Below are 20,259 nucleotides of genomic sequence, written 5' to 3'. Positions count from 1 at the left end.
TATTAATTTTTCATATGTTCTTCAGTTACCGCATTTTCTGTACATTCTACTGATTGTTTAAATAATGAAGATTTTTAAAAAATATTGTTTCTTTATTAAACATAATTCTGTTTTTTGGGCCGTTCTATGCTTTACTGCTGTATTTCTCTTTTACTGGATTGTAATGAAGTCAGATTTCTTAAATATCTCTAAATCATTCTGTGCAGGTTATTCAGGTGAATATTTCTGCCATCTAGTGGCCACAATGTGTATTTGTAATACGTAAACCTCGGTTAGGGGCGTGGCTTATTACGTCACTTTACAGAAACGAAAGTAAGGTGTGTAAGTTTCCTGATCAGGATTCAACACGGGACACAATCTCCAGTTTGAAGCGTTTGCAGTTTTCCTTCAAGGAGCTAAAACCACAGCAGGTAAAGTGTAAGTGAGCAGGAAAAGTGAAAGACTAACAAAATGATGTTAAATAGACGGTAACCGTATTTTATTTCTGTTAGAAGTTTCACATACCGGAAATGAAACTGTGCAACTTAAAATATATTTTAAATTGATTTTATATATATTTTTATATAATAGCTTTCAGAGTAAATATAACAGATGATGCAGAGAATGTATTTACGTTTGTGTGTGTGTGTGTGTGTGTGTGTGTGTGTGTGTGTGTGTGTGTGTGTGTGTGTGTGTGTGTGTGTGTGTGTGTGTGTGTATTTACACTGTTTGTTGTTTATACATTTATCATAATTAAATCTAAACAACTACTGTAACAACTGTTCATAATTTTACACACCATTATAAAGATAACACAATAATCACTTTGTGGCTGACTACAGTGTAAAACTCTACTTTTTTTATTTATTTGTTTGTTTGTTTGTTTGTTTGTTTAAATAATTTTCTGACAACTTTACAACACACAGTGTTTTGTTCCTTGATTGGATAATTAAAATGAACACAGTGTTTAAAGTTTTTTTGTTGTCTAAATCCACTCTCATTGTGTCTCTTGTGTCAGTCATGGCTTCCTCCAGCAGTGTCCTGTGTGAAGATCAGCTCCAGTGTCCCATCTGTCTGGATGTGTTCACTGATCCAGTCACTACTTCATGTGGACACAACTACTGTATGATCTGTCTCAAAGAGTTCTGGGACAGCAGTTCACACTGCCAGTGTCCAGTGTGTAAAACCAGTTTCCCAAAGAGACCTGAGTTATGTGTGAATACGTTCATCTCTGCACTTGCTGCTCCATTTAAGAAGTCAGTTCAGGTGAAATCCAGCACTGCTACAGAAAATCCCACCCAATCTCAGGTGTTCTGTGAGGTCTGCTGTGAAAAGAAATGTGCAGCTGTGAAGTCCTGCCTGATCTGTATGGCCTCTTACTGCAAGACTCACCTGGAACCTCATGAAAGAGTTTCTTCATTAAAGAAACACAAACTGATCGACCCTGTGGAGAACCTGGAGGACTACATCTGTCAGAAACATGAGAGACCCCTGGAGCTGTTCTGTAGAGACGACCAGACGTGTGTGTGTAAGTTCTGTACTGAGACAGAGCACAAAACTCACAACACTGTTCCTCTAGAGGAGGAGAGCAGAGAGAAGAGGGTAAGAGACAGGAAATGAATAATGGATACTAGATAAAAACAAAGATTTCAAATGAATTTCATCGAGTAATATAATGAATTTGTATTTAATGCTAAATATTTGTCTTAGATCCAGTTGGGAAAGACACAAGCAGAGGTTCAGCAGATGATCCAAGAGCGATTGAAGAAGATTGAGGAACTCAAACACTCTGTAAAACTTAATGAAGTGAGTCTCTTAACTAAGCTACATCATAGCTCCTTTATTTAAAAAAACACACACTTTATTAGAGTTATCATATAATCTTATGGACCATTATGATTTTGTTCAAATTGTATCCTATTAGAAAATCACAGAGAAGGAGAAATCAGACTTTGTGGAGATCTTCAGTAATCTGATGAGCTGCATTGAGAGAAGCCAGACTGAGCTGTTTAAGGTGATGGAGGAGAAGCAGAAAGCAGCAGAGAGGCAGGCTGAAGAGTTCATTAAAGAGCTGGAGCAGGAAATCACTGAGCTAAAGAGGAGAAACACTGAGCTGGAGCAGCTCTCACACACTGAGGATCACCTCCACCTCCTACAGGTCAGAGTCCCTCTGTTTCTCAATATCACTGCAGCACATGACAGGACAGCAGTCCCCATGCTGAGGGATTTCTCCTCTCTCCTGCTGTACTGTAGATTTACCCGTCACTGTGCAGCCCTCCACACACCCAGGACTGGACTGATCTCACAATTACCACTCATCTGAATGTGGAGACTCTGTTGAGAGCTCTGTCTCAGCTTCAGGAAACTCTCAGGGAGGAAATGGAGAAGCTTCCAGAGATCAGTAAGTGTTTAATGATTTGAAAGAAAATGTTTTTGTGGAATAGATTCGGTTTTTTTTTAATTACTGTTATTTCATAATGAATACTTTGGGTTTCATTTTTTAATTTTTAAAAGGTCTGTGATTATCTACAATCTACCCATCAATGAAGCAAAATAAAATGTTAACGATGAATTATTTTCTATATAATTTTCCAAACAGAACTGAAGAGAATTCAACAATATGCAGGTTTGTGAGCTCTTATTGATCACATGACTAAATGTATATAGATTTCTTCACTGTTCCACACTGTGCAGTGATAAAACTGATTAAGAACTGATAAAACTGATAAAGCTGTGTTTCTGTCTCTCAGTGGATGTGACTCTGGATCCTGATACAGCTCATCCTAATCTCATCCTGTCTAATGATGGGAAACAAGTTACATGTGGAGACAAAAGAAAGAAAGTCCCAGATAATCCAGAGAGGTTTGATGATTGTGTCTGTGTGTTGGGAAATGAGGGATTCACCTCAGGGAGATTTTACTATGAGGTGCAGGTCAGAAGGAAGACTGAGTGGGATTTAGGAGTGGTCATAGAGTCTGCTAACAGGAAAGGGGAGATTACAGCCAGGCCTGAGGATGGATATTTGCTTTTGTGGCTAAGGAATGAGTCTGAATATGAGTCTCTGGACTCTCCTCCTGTTTCCCTCTCCTTGGAACAGGCTCCTCAGAAGGTGGGGGTGTTTGTGGATTATGAGGAGGGAATGATCTCCTTCTATGATGTTGATGCAAAATCTCATATCTACTCTTTCACTGGTCAGACTTTCACTGAGAAACTTTATCCATTATTCAGCCCCTCTGACAATGATGGAGGTAAAAATTCATCACCACTGATCATCTGTCCTGTTAATCAAATCTAATATGCATTTGTAAACTCTTCTTTATTTCTTAATAAACAATGAGAACAATGTTAGTATTATCTTGGTTTCTTTTTTGAATTAGCTTAATAAGAACTTTAAACAATGATAAATAAATCTGTTTTAATGTTAGTCTCATAGATTTTTCATGTTAACGTGATATAATCCCCAGCCCTATACCTGACCTTTAAATTATATTCACCAGAATATATTTTTAATCAATATTGTAAACTTTCGGCCCCCAAATAATGTCCTCACTGACTGAACAATAATTAATAGATAAACAATATTTATTTATTTAGTCCTAATACTCATTTTATATATAAACAACATTTACAACATTGAACATTACAAAAAGTACAACGATCCAAGAAGCCAGTTAGGACTGATGAATCCATTTATTTTTAGCCTGTGCATTTAGCTACATCAACCCTACGCACAACATGAATCTAAGTAAAATTAATTAATTAATTGATTGATTGATTGTCCTATAATGTACAGTTAATATTATTTTATTAATATAAAATATTTTCACTGGAATTAATGTTGCCCTGTCATGTTGGTTTTAGATTTCATTACATTTTATGGTTTTCATGTCTTTTAATCAGTGGTGTAGTTGTTTTTTGTAGTGAGTATACTGTGATTTTTTTCCCCCTCCCAGCCTCATACGTATCCATCCTAGAGCGACACCCCATAGGCACCACCACACTCACTAATGCATAAAATATGCATCTACATGTAATTTAGAGCATTATTAAAGACTGCTTATGTGTTATCAACATTCCAATTTATTATAAGCAAAAAGGACAGTCAGCTGATAAAACCTGTGCTCCAAGTCCCATATTCATATAACATTTAAAGCTAAATGTAGCTCTTAAAGGTATAGTTCACCCAAAAATGAAAATTGTGTTATTTCCTCAACCTCAAATTGTTCCAAAACTGTATGAGTTTCTTTCTTCTGTTTAACACAAAAGATGATATTTTTAAAAATGACATAATTTTCATTTTTGGGTCAACTTTATACCTTTAAGAGCTACATTTAGCCTTAAATGTTATATGAATATGGGACCTGGAGCACAGGTTTTTTCAGCTGTCAATTTTCAATGTACATTTAATAAACATTAAACATTTGTACAATTCTATCACCAACACTCTTTCATTGCAGAATATTATGAACTGAATGAACTGGTAGTTTTTATTTGTACTCGGGCTGTGGGTGAAATGTCACCCGAAGCTGCTGTAGCTTTAGGCGCAGGCTTCCGAAAACACTCAAAGTGTGTAGTTTGAGTCTGCTTTCATTTCATGTCTTCTTTTACATTAATTAGTTAATTTCTAATTTGCACCAAAAAAGACCACCAAGAAACTGATTTTCCTCCTTGGTAGTTGACGTCAGATCAGGTCACAGGCCACGGAAGCCCCAATGGTCCAAAAACGTTAGTGATTCGCAGGGGGTGAATTTATGAATGAAAGTTCTGTCACAAAACGATAGTTACGTATCCTCACGCTTTTTAAGTGGGTATACGGAAATCATTGGTCTTTCCTAGTGGGTATATACAGTGTATACCTGTGTATCACGTAGACTACACCACTGCTTTTAATTGTGTAACCTGTCTTGTATTTTGTGTGTCTTGCTTACCTTGCCCTCATATTCTCTGGCCTAGTGTATGTGTCATGTTCTGATGTTATAAGTCATGTGTTCCTGTTCTCATTTGTCATTGGTTCACTGTATGTATTTTACCCTAAGTGTTTCCCATGTTTTTGGTGGGTTGTTATCTTTTATCACTGCTATGTGTTTTTATGGTTGTCCTTCTGTTTTTTATTGCCATTCCCTGGATTACTTTGTGTTTTTGTTTAAATTGTACTGTTTAATTTTCTTAAATAATTTAGTGCTGCTGTTTTCGTTCCTTAATTTTTTCATTTTCCTTTCTCAGTTAATCTCTGTGGAAGATTTTTTGGCTTTCTGTCTAAACACAGCGAGCTGAGGAAACCCCCTTTGGATCTTCTTAAAACCCTGTTTATATTCGGTCAAAGGGTATATTATCATTAGGTATGTTAACATTTATTTTTTCACGTGTGAGAGCTGCAGCATGTCCAATAATTATTCCTTTGTTGTTAGCAGTACTTCGACTTGTGATAAGTGTATCTAGCTGCTTGTCCAAAAACTAGAAAGTGTCTGTCATGACCAGACTGAAACATTTGAAGTCCTTTCATAACTACAGTCAGATCATTTCAGCAGGATACAATCTCTCTTTCTTCAGTGTATTACAACCACTGCAGGTGAACAGTAAGAGAGCAGGAATGCGAGAAATGAACAAGAAACAGGAGGCGAAAGTATAGAGTAAAATATAAATAGGTAAAAATCTAATGTATTTTTTCTCATGTTGCAGTACTTTATAAACTTTATAAATTTGTTATGAACATGTTATGAAAGTTAAGAATTGGGCTTCAACAAAAGAAGATGCCTTTCTCAATATCTTAATATAAGTATCAGGCCCCATTAAGTAAAATCAGTTAGAAAAAGTTTATCTGGTTGTGTGAGTATCATTGTGCTGTGCTCTGTCTACTCCATGTTAATGTCAATGGTAAAGTCTGCATAGATAAATACTTTTTTCTATGCTCAATATTCTTGTGAACACTGTGGATCAGTGTTTTAATCATAGGCTCTTTGCTGTACCATCATCATAAAGGATTTTTAGTTAAGTTTAACCCATTCAGAGTTCATTAAACTCAGTCTTTGAAATTGCAATAGATCCATTACTTCATGGTGCTTAATGTCTTGATGCTGTGGGAACCACCTTTTCAGGGCTGTTGGCTAAAGCTTGTGTGAACACACAACAATTTTGAATTGACTGGGGAGGGGGGGTGTCAGGTGACATAGCAGTGAGCATCAGCAAGCCCAAAGGACATTTACATCATGGCTCCTTAGATATTCCTGGCTAAGACGCTTTACTACCTTTAGACTTTATTCTTGAGCCAGGTGCCCCCTCATGGTGGTATGAATTCCACAGCAATTTAGGCAGCATACCAACATTGTTCATGGGGCTCACAGATAGAGCTTGTGGAAGTATTGTGTGGGACAAGTTCATACCTTTCCCTAGCTCATTTCCCAAGTCAGTTTCTTCAGAGCCAAATAAAGACTTAACATTGTTCGCATCAGATTCAGGGGTGCTTGATATGGGTGGTAACTCATGTTTTAGCCAGTAGCATTTGAAGAGTTGCTCGAGGTGGTTTCTTGTGTGGTGAGTTTAATTGGACTCAAGTGGTCTAATGAGGAACAGAGAGTCATCTGTTTTAAACTTGGAAGATTACTTTGTGACGTCTTGCCACATTCTACCTCCTGTCTGTCGAGATCTCCTGTTATTCTCCATGCTGAGGTGCCGAGGACCTGGAAGTACTCAGCTCACCTTCACGCTCCTACCACCTCTTGTTACTCGCTGACACAGTGAAGGAAACCTGCCTTCCCTTCAAAGCCATGTAGGCTTACTTTAAGTCTCAGCAGAGCCACAGATCTGACCTTCCATGACACCAAGCTGATGGCCCTCACCATTGGCCATTCCAGGGCAGCCACAGAAATGCAACTATAGCTCAGTATTTTGGGTATTGAGGACGAGTCCTTCCGTCTGGATGCCCCAACTTCTCCTCAGGGTCTGTTCTTGTAGTGTTCATCATAGTCAACAGGCATCAGGAGGCCAAGTGGGAGTCTGTGATATTCTTCTTGCAGCTGTTCTATTTCACACCATAGCTCCTACACACAGGAACAGTAGGCTAGTCTGGCTGTCCAAGTTCACCCCTTTCAATGGGCAGGAGGACTGGGCACCTCCTTACTCTGAAAGATGACCCCATTTTAGTCCAAGTTTTTACTACCCAAATAGCCCACCAAGCAGTGTGGGGTTACGCGCTGTTGCCTCATACCGTTCTTTTGTGTATATATCCCAGTTCTTGCCTCAGGCGAGCTGCTGTTGCAAACTTTCCAACAATGCTTTGTGCATGGGTCAGGGTGCATAGCATAGCATATGACCCCATAGCATATGACCTCATCTTTCATGGCACATAATCAGCTTGGAAGTGTGGGCTGTGTTTTTAGCTCTGAAACAATTTTTCTCTCTTCTGAACATTTAACATGATTGCTAGATCAGCCAAACTATCATCCGTCCTTATCCTCCTTGACCTTTCAGCAGTGTATGATATGGTCAACCACAAGACTATCTTGTCCACCCTCGGGAGTCTTGGGATTTGCGAGTCAGCTTGGGAATGGTTTGCTTCCTACCTGGAAGGATGCTCATATCAGGTAACATGGAGGGGAGTGACATCTGCTCCACACAGACTCTCCACTGGTGTCCCACAGGGCTCAGTATTGGTCCTCTTCTTTTCTTCCTGTATACTCACTCTCTTGGTGAAATTATTTCCTCACACGGTTTCTCTCACCACTGCTATGCTGATGATACATAATTTATCTTCTATTTCCCACCCTCAGAGACCACAGCTTCTGATCGGATCTCAGCATGTTTGGACCGATCTACAGCACTGCTCGACAGGTTCCACCATCTCTCAGGGTAAGAGGCAAGTATACTACAAGACTCTTCTCTGTTCTGGCACCAAGGTGGTGGAATGAACTTCCACTAGGATTCCGGACAGCTTAGTTACTGGCTATTTTCAAATGGCGGTTGAAGACCTATTTATTCAGGAAACACTTCAACTAGCACTTCTTTCCCTATCTTTTGCATTTCTAAAACAAAAAACAAAAACAAACAAACAAAAAAACCTTTGAAACTTTTTCATTGTAACTTTAAACAATGTTTTAAACTCATGGTATCTTAAGTATGTAACCTAGTGAACCAGCATTAATGTATCCAATGATAGAGATTTAAGCACTTATGTATGTTGCTATGGATAAGGGAGTCTGCCAAATGCTGTAAATGTAAATGTAAACTTACACATATTAATCCAACGCACATGGTCTCCATTTCAGTTCTTGCCAAAGGGTAGGGGCTCTTCACCCCGGACCCCTGTTCAGGGTGGTCAGGGTTGCACCCCCTCTGTGGGGAAGACCCCAGCTTTGCACTTTGGGTTCCACACTCAAGGCATTACACCATCATGGGCTTACCCCAACAGAAGTCTCTCTTATGGTCTCAGATTCAGCTCTGCCTAGGGCATTTGGGATTTCCTTGTTTAATTATCTGGCCTGGAATGAGGATTGTGTTTCATTGGAACATTCTCCCCAGGGCCAAGGGGCTGAGTTGTCCGGGTCTGCCCAGATGCCCACATCAATTGCCAGAGTAGGCTGTGCCTGTGCCTCCTTCCCTAATTGACTTGGCAGATCCAGCCTTGGGTAGAGACCACACTGCTCTCTTAGAGGGTAAAATACATCTCAGGACACACTGACTTGGCCTAGGTAGGGGCTGAGGCCTGGGAATTGACACTTCCAACCTTCAGTTGGTAGAGTATGAATGATTGGTGTGCTTGTGTCTCTGGAGGCAACCTCCTTCTGTTCCGGCTGACTCTTCTCACATCTTCTGCCCCGTTGAGGCTAACCACGAGTGCAGATGTGCACCACTTCCTGATTCTGGGAACTTCTAATGATAGTATGCAGGCTCACCTGGGACACTTATGCCTCTTTTCCACCGGAAAGAACTGGGTGCTGGTTCGGAGCTAGCGCTAGTGCTGGTTCAAAGTTGGTTCCACTGGCGAACCTTCTAAGAACCGGTTTGCCTTTCCACCGGCTAGAGAGCCATCACAGCGCTGAGTGTGACGTCACTGTATACGTGTCACGTGTCCCAGCAACGTTAGCGCAGCAGCGGCAAACACAAACACAACAACAATGGCCGATGTTGCTTTACTGTTAATGCTCATGGCTTTGCGAACCTACATTGGCATCCAAACGCGGCGAATAAAATGTGTACGTGCAGCTCCATGTAATCTGTATAAACGGAGGTTGTAATCGATAAAGTACATAACATTATTTTATCGTTAACACAGAAAAAATGTAGCCTTAGCATGTAGCTACCTACTATCATGTGTGCTGATAATGTATCATATCGCGGTAAAGTAAAAATGTATTGAATATTAGTATACTAATACATTTAGTACATTATCAAATGTGCTAACAGTAGCCCTGCCACTGCCTGATTTGGAGCTCCTTCAAAAATGCCTTTCAGAGTGGCTAGCCCCTGCCACATTCAGGGTATACCCTGCGGACATGTTGGCTAGCCATATACTCATCCTTGAGGATTGTTGTGAAAAGCACTCTCTGGTCTCTAGTGTTCCTTGCCAGCGTTCCTAGAGGAGTTGCCACAAGCAAACTTTGAGCTGCTTTTTGATACTGATGAAGACTCATTCCTTAACCGTGACCTCCCCCAAAATTAATGAGCAAAATGCAGGCCTTTTCAGTAGCCCCCTTCTGCCTAGATTTTATGCCTTGGATGGTTAAGGTAGACCAGGTTATATCCCCATGGTGCCATTTGTTACTGGCAGGGTGGTCCTTTTGCAGGGCTTTTTCTTTCATCTCCTGAGTCTCTGGAACAAGAAAGACTGCATTATTTGTGTGCCTAGTATAGGGTACTGAGGCCATACATTCACCACCCTTTCTGGTGGTGTAAAACCAATGGAAGTCTGCCAAGGTGGCCACATAGGGGCCTGTCACCAGGTATCCCCTGTCCCATTTGCTTGTAGAGTTCCTATTTAAACTGTGCTTATGAGTCCAGCAGGATGATCTTGCCTCTTGGTATCAAGATTTCCTCTACCAGGGGTGTAGCATCTTCCACTCTCCTGATAAAAGGCATCCTCTTACAGGATGTTTGTGCTGCCGCATTCTGGGGGACCCTGCACACGTTCACCTGGAAGTGAACATGACCCCAGGATGTCATTTCCTAATGGGGTTGTCCCATCAGCTTTCTTCTGTAAAACCTCTATGGCAATTTCTACAGTTGGTAATAAAGTTTCCATAATGTCAAGCCATGATGCAGAATTTAGTTGCCTCAAAAGACAATGTCACAGGATACCTTGTTACATGAGAATGGAATTAGATGCCACGGAGCTTGCCACACTTTGATAATGCCTGATATCTTTCTTCAGACAATCAGAATCTTTGGATTAGTGAAGTAGATGCCCTTTTATTGTCTTGCTATTTCACACAGCTATACCACCTGATCCCCTCAGCCAATAAAAAAGTTGGTGTGTTGACACAACTACTGTATGATCTGTCTCAAACAGTTCTGGGACAGCAGTTCACACTACCAGTGTCCAGTGTGTAAGGAGGAATTCCCTAAACGTCCTGAACTACGTGTCAATACGTTCATCTCTGGACTTGCTGCTTCATTTAAGAGGACAGTTCAGGTGAAATCCAGCACTGCTAAAGAAAAACCCTCCCAATCTCAGGTGTTCTTTGTCATCTGCTGTTAAAAGAAATGTGCAGCTGTGAAGTCCTGCCTGGTCTGTATGGCCTCTTACTGCAAGACTCACCTGGAACCTCATGAAAGAGTTTCTTCATTAAAGAAACACAAACTGATTGACCCTGTGGAGAACCTGGAGGACTACATCTGTCAGAAACATGAGAGACCCCTGGAGCTGTTCTGTAGAGACGACCAGACGTGTGTGTGTAAGTTCTGTACTGAGACAGAGCACAAAACTCACAACACTGTTCCTCTAGAGGAGGAGAGCAGAGAGAAGAAGGTGAGAGACTGAAAACAATAATAGATCATTAAAAAATGTTTGCAAATAGATTATAATGAAAAAAGAAAATCAAGTTTAAACAATGATAATTATTTGTCTTAGATCCAGTTGGGAAAGACACAAGTAGAAGTTCAGCAGATGATCCAGGAGCGACTGAAGAAGATTGAGGAAATCAAACACTCTGTCAAACTCAATGAAGTGAGTCTCTTAACTAATATACACCATAGTTCCTTTTAAAAAAACACTTTATTAGAGTCATGATATAATCATATGGAACAGAATGATTTTGTTCAAATTGAATCCTTTTAGAAAACCACAAAGAAGGAGAAAGCAGACTTTGTGGAGATCTTCAGTAATCTGATGATCTGCATTGAGAGAAGCCAGGCTGAGCTGTTTAAGGTGATGGAGGAGAATCAAAAAGCATTAGAGAGGCAGGCTGAAGAGTTCATTAAAGAGCTGGAACAGGAAATCACTGAGCTAAAGAGGAGAAACACTGAGATGGAGCAGCTCTCACACACTGAGGATCACCTCAACCTCCTACAGGTCAGAGTCCCTCTGTTTCTCAATATCAATGCAGCACATGACAGGACAGCAGTCCCCATGCTGAGGGATTTCTCCTCTCTCCTGCTGTACTGTAGATTTACCCGTCACTGTGCAGCCCTCCACACACCCAGGACTGGACTGACCTCACAATTTCCATTCATCTGAATGTGGAGACTCTGATGAGAGCTCTGTCTCAGCTTCAGGAAACTCTCAGGGAGGAAATGGAGAAGCTTCACATGATCAGTAAGTGTTTAATGATTTGTAAGGGAAGGTTTTGTTTGAGAAGATTTATTCTTTAGATTACTTTTGTTTCATAATCTATGCTTCATTGTTGTGTGTAATTTATAAAGATCTTCAATCTAACCATCAATGAAGCAATATAAAATGTTAACAGTTAATTATGTTTAATATCATTCAGGAGGTCAGAGGGAAGACTAAGTGGGATTTAGGAGTGGCCAGAGAGTCTGCTAACAGGAAAGGAAAGATTATATACAGCACTAAGAATGGATATTGGTCTCTGTGGCTGAGGAATGGGTCTGAATATAAGGCTCTGGACTCTCCTCCTGTCTCCCTCTCCTTGAAACAGGCTCCTCAGAAAGTGGGGGTGTTCGTGGATTATGAGGAGGGTCTGATCTCATTCTATGATGTTGATGCAAAATCTCATATCTACTCTTTCACTGGTCAGACTTTCACTGAGAAACTTTATCCATTTTTCAGCCCCCGTCTCAACGACAGAGGTAAAAATTCAGCACCATTGGTCATCTGTCCATGTAATCAAATCTAATATACAGTTCTAAAAATGTATGTATATTTAAAGAGTTTAAATAATCACCACTATATATTTTCACTCTTTACTATGGGTCAAATGTAATAATAACAGCATTTTGCTAATCATTAGATGAATAAGTAGAAGTTCAGTTTCTAAGCTTTTGGGCCAGAAATAACATCCTCACTGAGTGAACAGTGGATTTATTTAACTGGTATCTCGTGTATAGACAGATTTACTTTGTGTGAGGAATAACTGATGACTGGACATTGAAATATTGCACAAATAAAATAAACACTTATTCCACTTGTACCACTATTACCACACCTCACTGCTAGTGCTGGTGAATACCCTGTAACTGCTGCCTCCATGTAACATATATATATATATATATATATATATATATATATATATATATATATATATATATATATATATATATATATATATATATATTAATTATAAGCAAACAAACAAACAAGGTACGTAATCAAATCACAAGGAACATTACAATAATCAGCCATAGGTTGAGCATAACCAATAACAAACATAGATCACAATAAAACAAACAGACAAAAAAATAAGAAAATGAAAAAGACAAAAATAAAATAAATTAAACAAAATAATACTAATGAGTAAATAAATATATGTATCAAAATAAATAAAAAAAGGGCTTTATTTTAAATTAGTTTATTTTTGTCTAACAGAGAAATCAATTTGAGGGCTTTTGTGTGTTTAACTAATCTTAAGGCTTCACATAAGAGTTTGAACTCATTCATCCACTGGTTAAAGTTAGGTCTAGATTTTAACCACCTGCACTTATGAATGAAAAACTTACCAAGACATAACAAAAAATTACAAATAAAATCAAACTCTTTGTTTTCCAAAAAGATACCAAACCTAATTATCTTTACATTAAGGGGAGGGAGTTCAACCTCCCTAGACCATAACCAGTTTTGCATACCTCTCCAAAAAGGTTGCACCATATCACAAAAGAAGAACACATGCTCTAAATTTTCAATATTTGTTTCACAAAAAACACAATTATTCACATCCAGATTAAATTTCAATCTTAAAAATTCATTGGTGGGATAAATCTCATTTAAAATTTTGAAATTCACCTCTTTAGCTTTAGGAGGGAGGAGGAAAGACAAATATTTTTTTCTTATTTTTTTAATTTCAGAGGTATCAAAATCCATAAGCATGTAGACCCGTTTAATAGGATTTGGATAATAAGCATGTAAAATTAGTTTTCTAATGACTCTGTTTGTGCATTTTTTGTCACAAAATTCACAACCTTCTAAGGAGAGCTGCCTCAATTCTGGGGAGACCTTGGAGAACAAAATGTCTTCTCTAACCATTAATCTTACAACAATTGGCATAGATCTAATCATTCTATTATAAACATTAACAGAGCACTGCAGTTGGTATTTCTCACAAAATTCTGTGTACAGTAACACATTTCCCACCGCCCAAATCCCTTTGGCATTCCATTCCTCAAAATATACAGATTTTCTGCCGAACCTTATATATCTGTTATTCCAAACTGGAGTGTTGTGAGGAGTGAAGTTATGTTTAAACAATAGTCTCCAATACAGCAGCACTTGCTGATGAAAGGTTGAAAGTTTAACTGGTAGCGAGGTACACTCAAAGTCGCAGCGTAAAAAAAAATTGTATTCCACCCAATTTGCTAAAAATTGCATTGGGGACAATAAACCAAAAGGAGTGAATATTTTGAATAAAGGATTCCACTCCAATTTCAAAACCCCATTCATAATGTCAAAATCAATCGCATTCACACCACCTTCTTCATAATTTCTAATCATATCATCCTTTCTAATATAATGACATTTATTCCTCCAAATAAAATTGAAATTCACCCTATTTATTAATTTAATCATTCGTGTCGATATGGGCAATGAGAAGGCTGGGTAGATTAATCTGGACAAACCATCCATTTTAGACAAAAGAACTCTTCCAAAAATTGAAAGATCCCTCTGTAGCCATCTATTTAGTATAGATTTACATTTATCTACAGTATGCAACACATTTTTACTCTCCATTGTTTCTCTATCTTTAGAAATAATTATCCCTAAATATTTAACTTCCCTCTTAATTTGAATATCAAATAATGACTGTAACGGGAAGTCATGTAATGTTAACATTTCACATTTTTTAAGATTCAAATGTAACCCTGAGGCTTTAGCAAACTGACTAACAGCATGTAAGGCTAGCGGAATTTGGTGTTCATCTTTTAAAAACAACGTTGTGTCCTCAGCAAACTGACTTATAATTATTTGTCTATTCAACACTGTTAAACCTTCAATAGCATTATTTTTTATCAATATAGATAAAAGCTCTGCAACCATAATGAATAGCAATGGTGCAGGTTCCATGACCAAGAGCTATAGAGCTATTTATTCCGTTGTATAACATTTTAATTAAATTTATAAATCTTATTCCAAAACCAAAATGCTGCAAAGTTTTCAAAATAAATGGATGTTCCACCACATCAAATGCTTTGTAAAAATCTAAGAAAATAAGAAACCCACTGCCTTGAACCACATCACTATAGTCAATTAGATCTAACACCAATCTAATATTATTATGGATTGACCTTCCTCCCATAAACCCAGATTGTGTCTCACTAATTATAGTAGCAATACCCTTTTTTAGCCTCGCAGCAATAGCCCCAGAAAAAAATTTATAATCTGTGTTAAGCAAAGTGATAGGCCTCAAATTGTCAAAAAATCTTTTATCCTTGCCACTTTTGGGAATCAATGTAATTAAGCCTTGTTTCATACTTTCTACCAGATCTTTTCTTTCAATACATTCTAATAGGGAATTAAATAATAATTTTCTTAGATCTCCTCAGAAAAATGTAAAAAAATTGTTAGAGAGCCCATCTGTCCCTGGGGATTTATTTAAAGGCATCCTCTCCACCACTGAATCCAATTCTTCAATCTTAAGATCTAAATCACACAAGACTTTAAATGAGCTCTCGATATGTGGAATATTGTTTTGAATTTTAGCAAAAAAGAGATCTGACTCATCTGAGGAGAAATCTGAAGAATAAAGTTTTGAATAGAACTGGAACACTTCTTTTTCGATTCTTCTAAAATCTTTGCAGTCCTCTTCTCGGATCATTAAACTACTTATAGTATTTCTTTGTTGTCTGCTTTTTTCTAAATTACTAAAATATGAAGAGTTCTTTTCACCGTCCTCAATCCATTTGGCACGGGATCTTATATAAGCACCTTGTGCCCTCTTGAGATACAAATGATCTAATCTACATTGAAGCTCCATCACCTTCTCCTTTTCATAATTGTTTAAAATTGGTTTGTTACAACACTGACTTATTTCACAAATTAAATTCCTTTCATATTCCTTTTTTTTCTTTGTTTAGTTTCTTAGAGAAAGTAATAGAAAATTCCCTAATTTTAAATTTAAGAAATTCCCATTTACTTATATTACAATCAAAAGAATAATCTCTCTCTATAGCCTTTATTAATTCTTTGATTCTATTGCAGAATTCCTCATTATGTAAAAGAAAGGCATTGAACTTCCAGTAACCTTTGTTTCTAAACTGCTTTAATTTAGGTTCTAAAACAAGATCTATAAAGCAATGATCTGTTAGTGGTGCTTTAGACATTGTAGATTGAGAAGTATACTTTAAAATGTTGTCACTGACCATCCAATAATCAATTCTAGACTTGTTCTCCCCATTAGGCTTAAACCATGAAAAACCTTCAATTTCAGGATTTAAATATCTCCAAACATCTTTTAAATTATTTTCTGTTTTCAAAAAATCCACACACGTATTGAACCGTCCCTTGTCAAGTCTAGGAGGCCATCTATCTTTCCATTCGTCTGGAACCATATTCCAATCCCCTCCAACTAAAACAGATGGGTACAAAACTTTGGTTTCTGAAATTATCATTGAAATGTCTACAACTAATTTTTGGTTCTGGGCTGCATTGTTAAAGCCATAAATATTAATTAAAAAAAAAAAAAAAAAGAACATCAATTTTAAGTACCACCATCAACCAGTGACCACCTTCATCAGCTTTATAAGTGATGACTTCTCCAGGACATTTATTGAAACATATTGCCACTCCTCCGGAACGATTTGAACCATGACTGAAAAATATCTTGTCACTCCATTGATTAGTCCAAAAAGAAGCATCCAAATCTGAAGAATGAGTCTCTTGTAGAAACACACAGTTAGCCTTTTGCCCTTTACAAAATAAAAAAACAGCTTTTCTTTTAACAGTGTCCTTTAAGCCCCGAACATTCAGTGAACTAAAAATAATTTTGTCCTTAATCATCAACGTAAAACAAACCAAAAAAAACAACAACAACACAGCCGAAGAGAACTAGTAAAACACAAATTGAACTACTACTAGTAACTCAGTCTCTGTGTGAACCGAAGCCTTAGATAGAGCTCCCGTGTCCCATTGAAAAGTTACCAACTACCTGACCATTTGAAACGTATCACTTCATCCGTCAACTTCGATCCGTCGTCCATCTATGAAACCGTATGGACCGCGAAAAAAGGCAAGTTTCCCTGCCCGCCTTGCTTGATCAATTTGAGGCCACAGCTTTCGTCGGTCTTCCAAATCCTCCATCGGAAGCATCTCGGCAAATCGAACTCCTTCCGTCTTGCAGATAAGAGAAGTTTTGGTGCGACGCCAGATTTCATCTTTTACCCGCCTTTGAGTGAACAGCACAATGACATTTCTGTTTTTATTGTCCATCCTTCTGCCCAGCCTATGGACGATGTCAACAGCCTCATCCATTTTTACGTCCATCTCAGGTGCAATTTTACTGAGTAACTGGATGACATGCAACCTGATATCTTCGTCTTTTCTCTCTTCTATGCCTTTGATACGGAGACACCACTTCATTCTATATCTTTCTTGTTCTCTCACTCTCTCCTTAAGAACACAATTGTCCTTGCGCAGATGTTCATTCTGTGTCTCCAAGTCCTTAACTCTTTTCTTGCACTCATTTACCTCTTCCGTGTTGAACTGAATCGCCTTCGTTAAGCTTACAAACATGGCGCTACTCTGCTTGGCTTGTTCAATTAAATCCGCCAACTTCTCGTCCACCCTCTTTTCCAGATTTAAAATTGCCTCCAGAATAGTTTCATTAGAAATCTCAACCTTCTCACATTCAACCGTTGGCTTCACTCTTTTTTCTGCCGGCATTTTACATGGCGTTGAAGGAAGGGAACCAGCACCTCGTTCTCTTTTATTTAGCACAGTAACCTCCATCGCGTAGTCATGCTCCGTTTCTCTGGCCTCATCTTTCTTTACGATATTAGGCGTCAGAACTTTACCTTTGGGGTCTAATTTCAGCTTGGCAGGTTTAATCAGTTTTTGTGCAGACATCTTGCCATAAATTGTTGGAAATACTCTATTTAGTCAAACTTTTGGGAAGAACTATCACAAGCCTCGGAAAACACGACTGCTCAACCCGCCATCTTAGCACCGCCCCCGAATCTATTACTGTATAGCGAATTGCCAATTGAACCTGTTACAAAAAAAAAATCACGTTCTGAAATGTGGGAACACTTTCATTTTATTTCGCCCAATAAGGTGGTTATATATGTTTTTTTGTGAAGCCTATATTTATAACTTCACTCATCATTGGGCATCTATATGATTCAGTGTAACATTTAATGTCGTAAATTTTGTCATTTGTGCACCGCTTAATAGCATGATCTTTTTTTAAATGGTTCACACTTTATACTTTTGAGACAAGTTCTATCCTTAATCAGTTTTTAGGTCCTGTGTTTGATTTGCTCCCAGCAGCTGGCCTTTAATAATAATAATAATAATAATAATAATAATAATAATAATAATAATAATAATAATAATAATAATAATAATAATAATAATAATAATAATAATAATACATCATCCAGTTTGAGGCATTTTCGTGCAAAGCATGACAGAGCCAGATCCTCTGGCCAAGATGTAGCCAACAGCCAAGGTTAAAGTCTACTTTTATTTTTATTCACTTGCTTCAGTTTTAATTATTAGAGTAATTAAGTGGTTTAAAAGTGCTGCTGTTATTTTATTATTATCAAAATAGGAACACAGTCTCTCTCTCTCTCTCTCTCTCTCTCTCTCTCTCTCTCTCTCTCTCTCTCTCTCTCTCTCTCTCTTAATTTCAATTTAAGTGTGCTTTATTGGTATGACAAAAACTGTTGTATTAAAAACAAAATACAAAAAATTTGTATTACCAAAGCATTTGCATCTGTGCTGCATACAAATAGTACAAAAAGTTAGATTTAAACACATTTAAGTACATTGTGCATAATTAAATGTAAAATATTAAATTATAGAAATGCAATAAGAACGTAGATTCTTGTATTTAATATTGATTCATTTATTTATTAATCTATCCTTAATTTGTCAATTCATTAATTTTTGCTTCTAAAATTAATACATTGGTTGGTTGAGGAACATTCTGTGATAGCACTTTCACCAGCAGAGGTCCTCATCAAGCTCTGATTTGAAAAGCTTCGAGTAATGAATCTTTTTCCGATACAATTGGGTTGAAAGCTTCACTGCTTCAAGAAAGCTTCACTGCTTCAAGAAAGCTTCACTTCGCCATCACTAATGTGCTCTATAAAGGCAATACTCACAAGCCATCCGCTAGCGGGCATGACTGTAAATAACTTGCACCTGACAACAAACGCTAGAGGGCATGGGAGACACATTATATGTGGGTGGGACAGGACCGACCCACTTTTTAAGATCAATAATATTGGACACACTCACTTTTACCGTCTCTATTCAGGGCATATGTCTTTTTTTATTACTTTTCAGAGCGCCGCCAGTCGAATCCATTCTGCGTGAGGAATGCCATAATAAATTAAAATCCATTCTGCATTTTACCTACAGCATTGACCACGCTCCTGCTTCCTGAAATCCATGGGCGTCGGAACCATTACATGTGGGTGGGACAGGACACTCCCACTTTTTATTTACTTCCGACACCAACGCCCGTTGATTAATGAACAGCAAACATCATAGACTATTAGTTAAACTTATAAGAAAAAAAAAAACTTATATATTAAATTACATTAATGAAAATAAATATAATAAATTTTACAGGAAATATGTTACACAACCGCCTGCGACAGACAGGCAAGTTTAGTAAGCACCCTTTCCATTTACCTCAGCTCGGTAAACATGTCGCTCATTTGGTTGCAAGGTTTACTGTTTACTGCACTTTGCATTGTGTTTCAAAAGTTCTAATTTAATATTCACTTTAAAATATGTGTTTTCATTTTTCATCCAGTAAAAGGCATTTTTGTATTTCTTTGCCAGAACCAAATAAATCTTAATAACTAAGTGAGTTGTATACATTCTTTAGTTTTAAAGGTAGAAAGGGACACAGATATCGGCTGAGAATGTCAAACGCCGGAATCGGATCGGAAGAGAAAAGGTGCATCCCTAGTCTAAATCCACTCTCATTATGTCTCCTGTGTCAGTCATGGCTTCCTCCAGCAGTGTCCTGTGTGAAGATCAGCTCCAGTGTCCCATCTGTCTGAATGTGTTCACTGATCCAGTCTCTACTCCATGTGGACACAACTATTGTATGATCTGTCTCAAAGAGTTCTGGGACAGCAGTTCACACTGCCAGTGTCCAGTGTGTAAGGAGGATTTCCCTAAACGTCCTGAACTACGTGTCAATACGTTCATCTCTGGACTTGCTGCTCAATTTAAGAGGTCAGTTCAGGTGAAATCCGGCACTGCTACAGAAAATCCCACCCAATCTCAGGTGTTCTGTGACATCTGCTGTGAAAAGAAATGTTCAGCTGTGAAGTCCTGACTTATCTGTATGGGTTCTTACTGCAAGACTCACCTGGAACCTCATGAAAGAGTTTCTTCATTAAAGAAACACAAACTGATCGACCCTGTGGAGAATCAAGGATTCAAATGAAACAGGACATGTAAAAGCAAAACATCATCAACCATTGGCTTAGAAGCATCAT

General features: G+C 38.0%; 1 protein-coding gene across 3 annotated transcripts in view; it reads left to right on the top strand.

The window, feature by feature from the left end:
• Nucleotides 1-258: 258 nt before the first annotated feature.
• The window catches only part of LOC113635285 (nuclear factor 7, ovary-like), a 33,808-nt gene continuing 13,807 nt past the window's right edge, over nt 259-20,259 (top strand). The window contains exons 1-7 of one of the 3 annotated variants that reach the window (XM_047812894.1): nt 259-410; nt 998-1,581; nt 1,690-1,785; nt 1,904-2,137; nt 2,233-2,380; nt 2,579-2,605; nt 2,730-3,322. In XM_047812894.1, coding sequence (XP_047668850.1) covers nt 1,000-1,581; nt 1,690-1,785; nt 1,904-2,137; nt 2,233-2,380; nt 2,579-2,605; nt 2,730-3,274 — 1,632 coding nt within the window. In that variant the 5' untranslated portion in view covers nt 259-410; nt 998-999 and the 3' untranslated portion in view covers nt 3,275-3,322. Of the gene's footprint in view, nt 418-997; nt 1,582-1,689; nt 1,786-1,903; nt 2,138-2,232; nt 2,381-2,578; nt 2,606-2,729; nt 3,323-20,259 lie in introns of those variants that run through there. The other 2 variants (XM_047812898.1, XM_047812904.1) reach the window with 2 other exon arrangements.

Source organism: Tachysurus fulvidraco, chromosome 1 (genome assembly GCF_022655615.1).
Source record: "Tachysurus fulvidraco isolate hzauxx_2018 chromosome 1, HZAU_PFXX_2.0, whole genome shotgun sequence".
Lineage (NCBI taxonomy): Eukaryota > Metazoa > Chordata > Actinopteri > Siluriformes > Bagridae > Tachysurus > Tachysurus fulvidraco.
The sequence above is the reverse complement of the archived record's forward strand: the minus strand, read 5'-3'. Positions and strand labels throughout refer to the sequence as shown.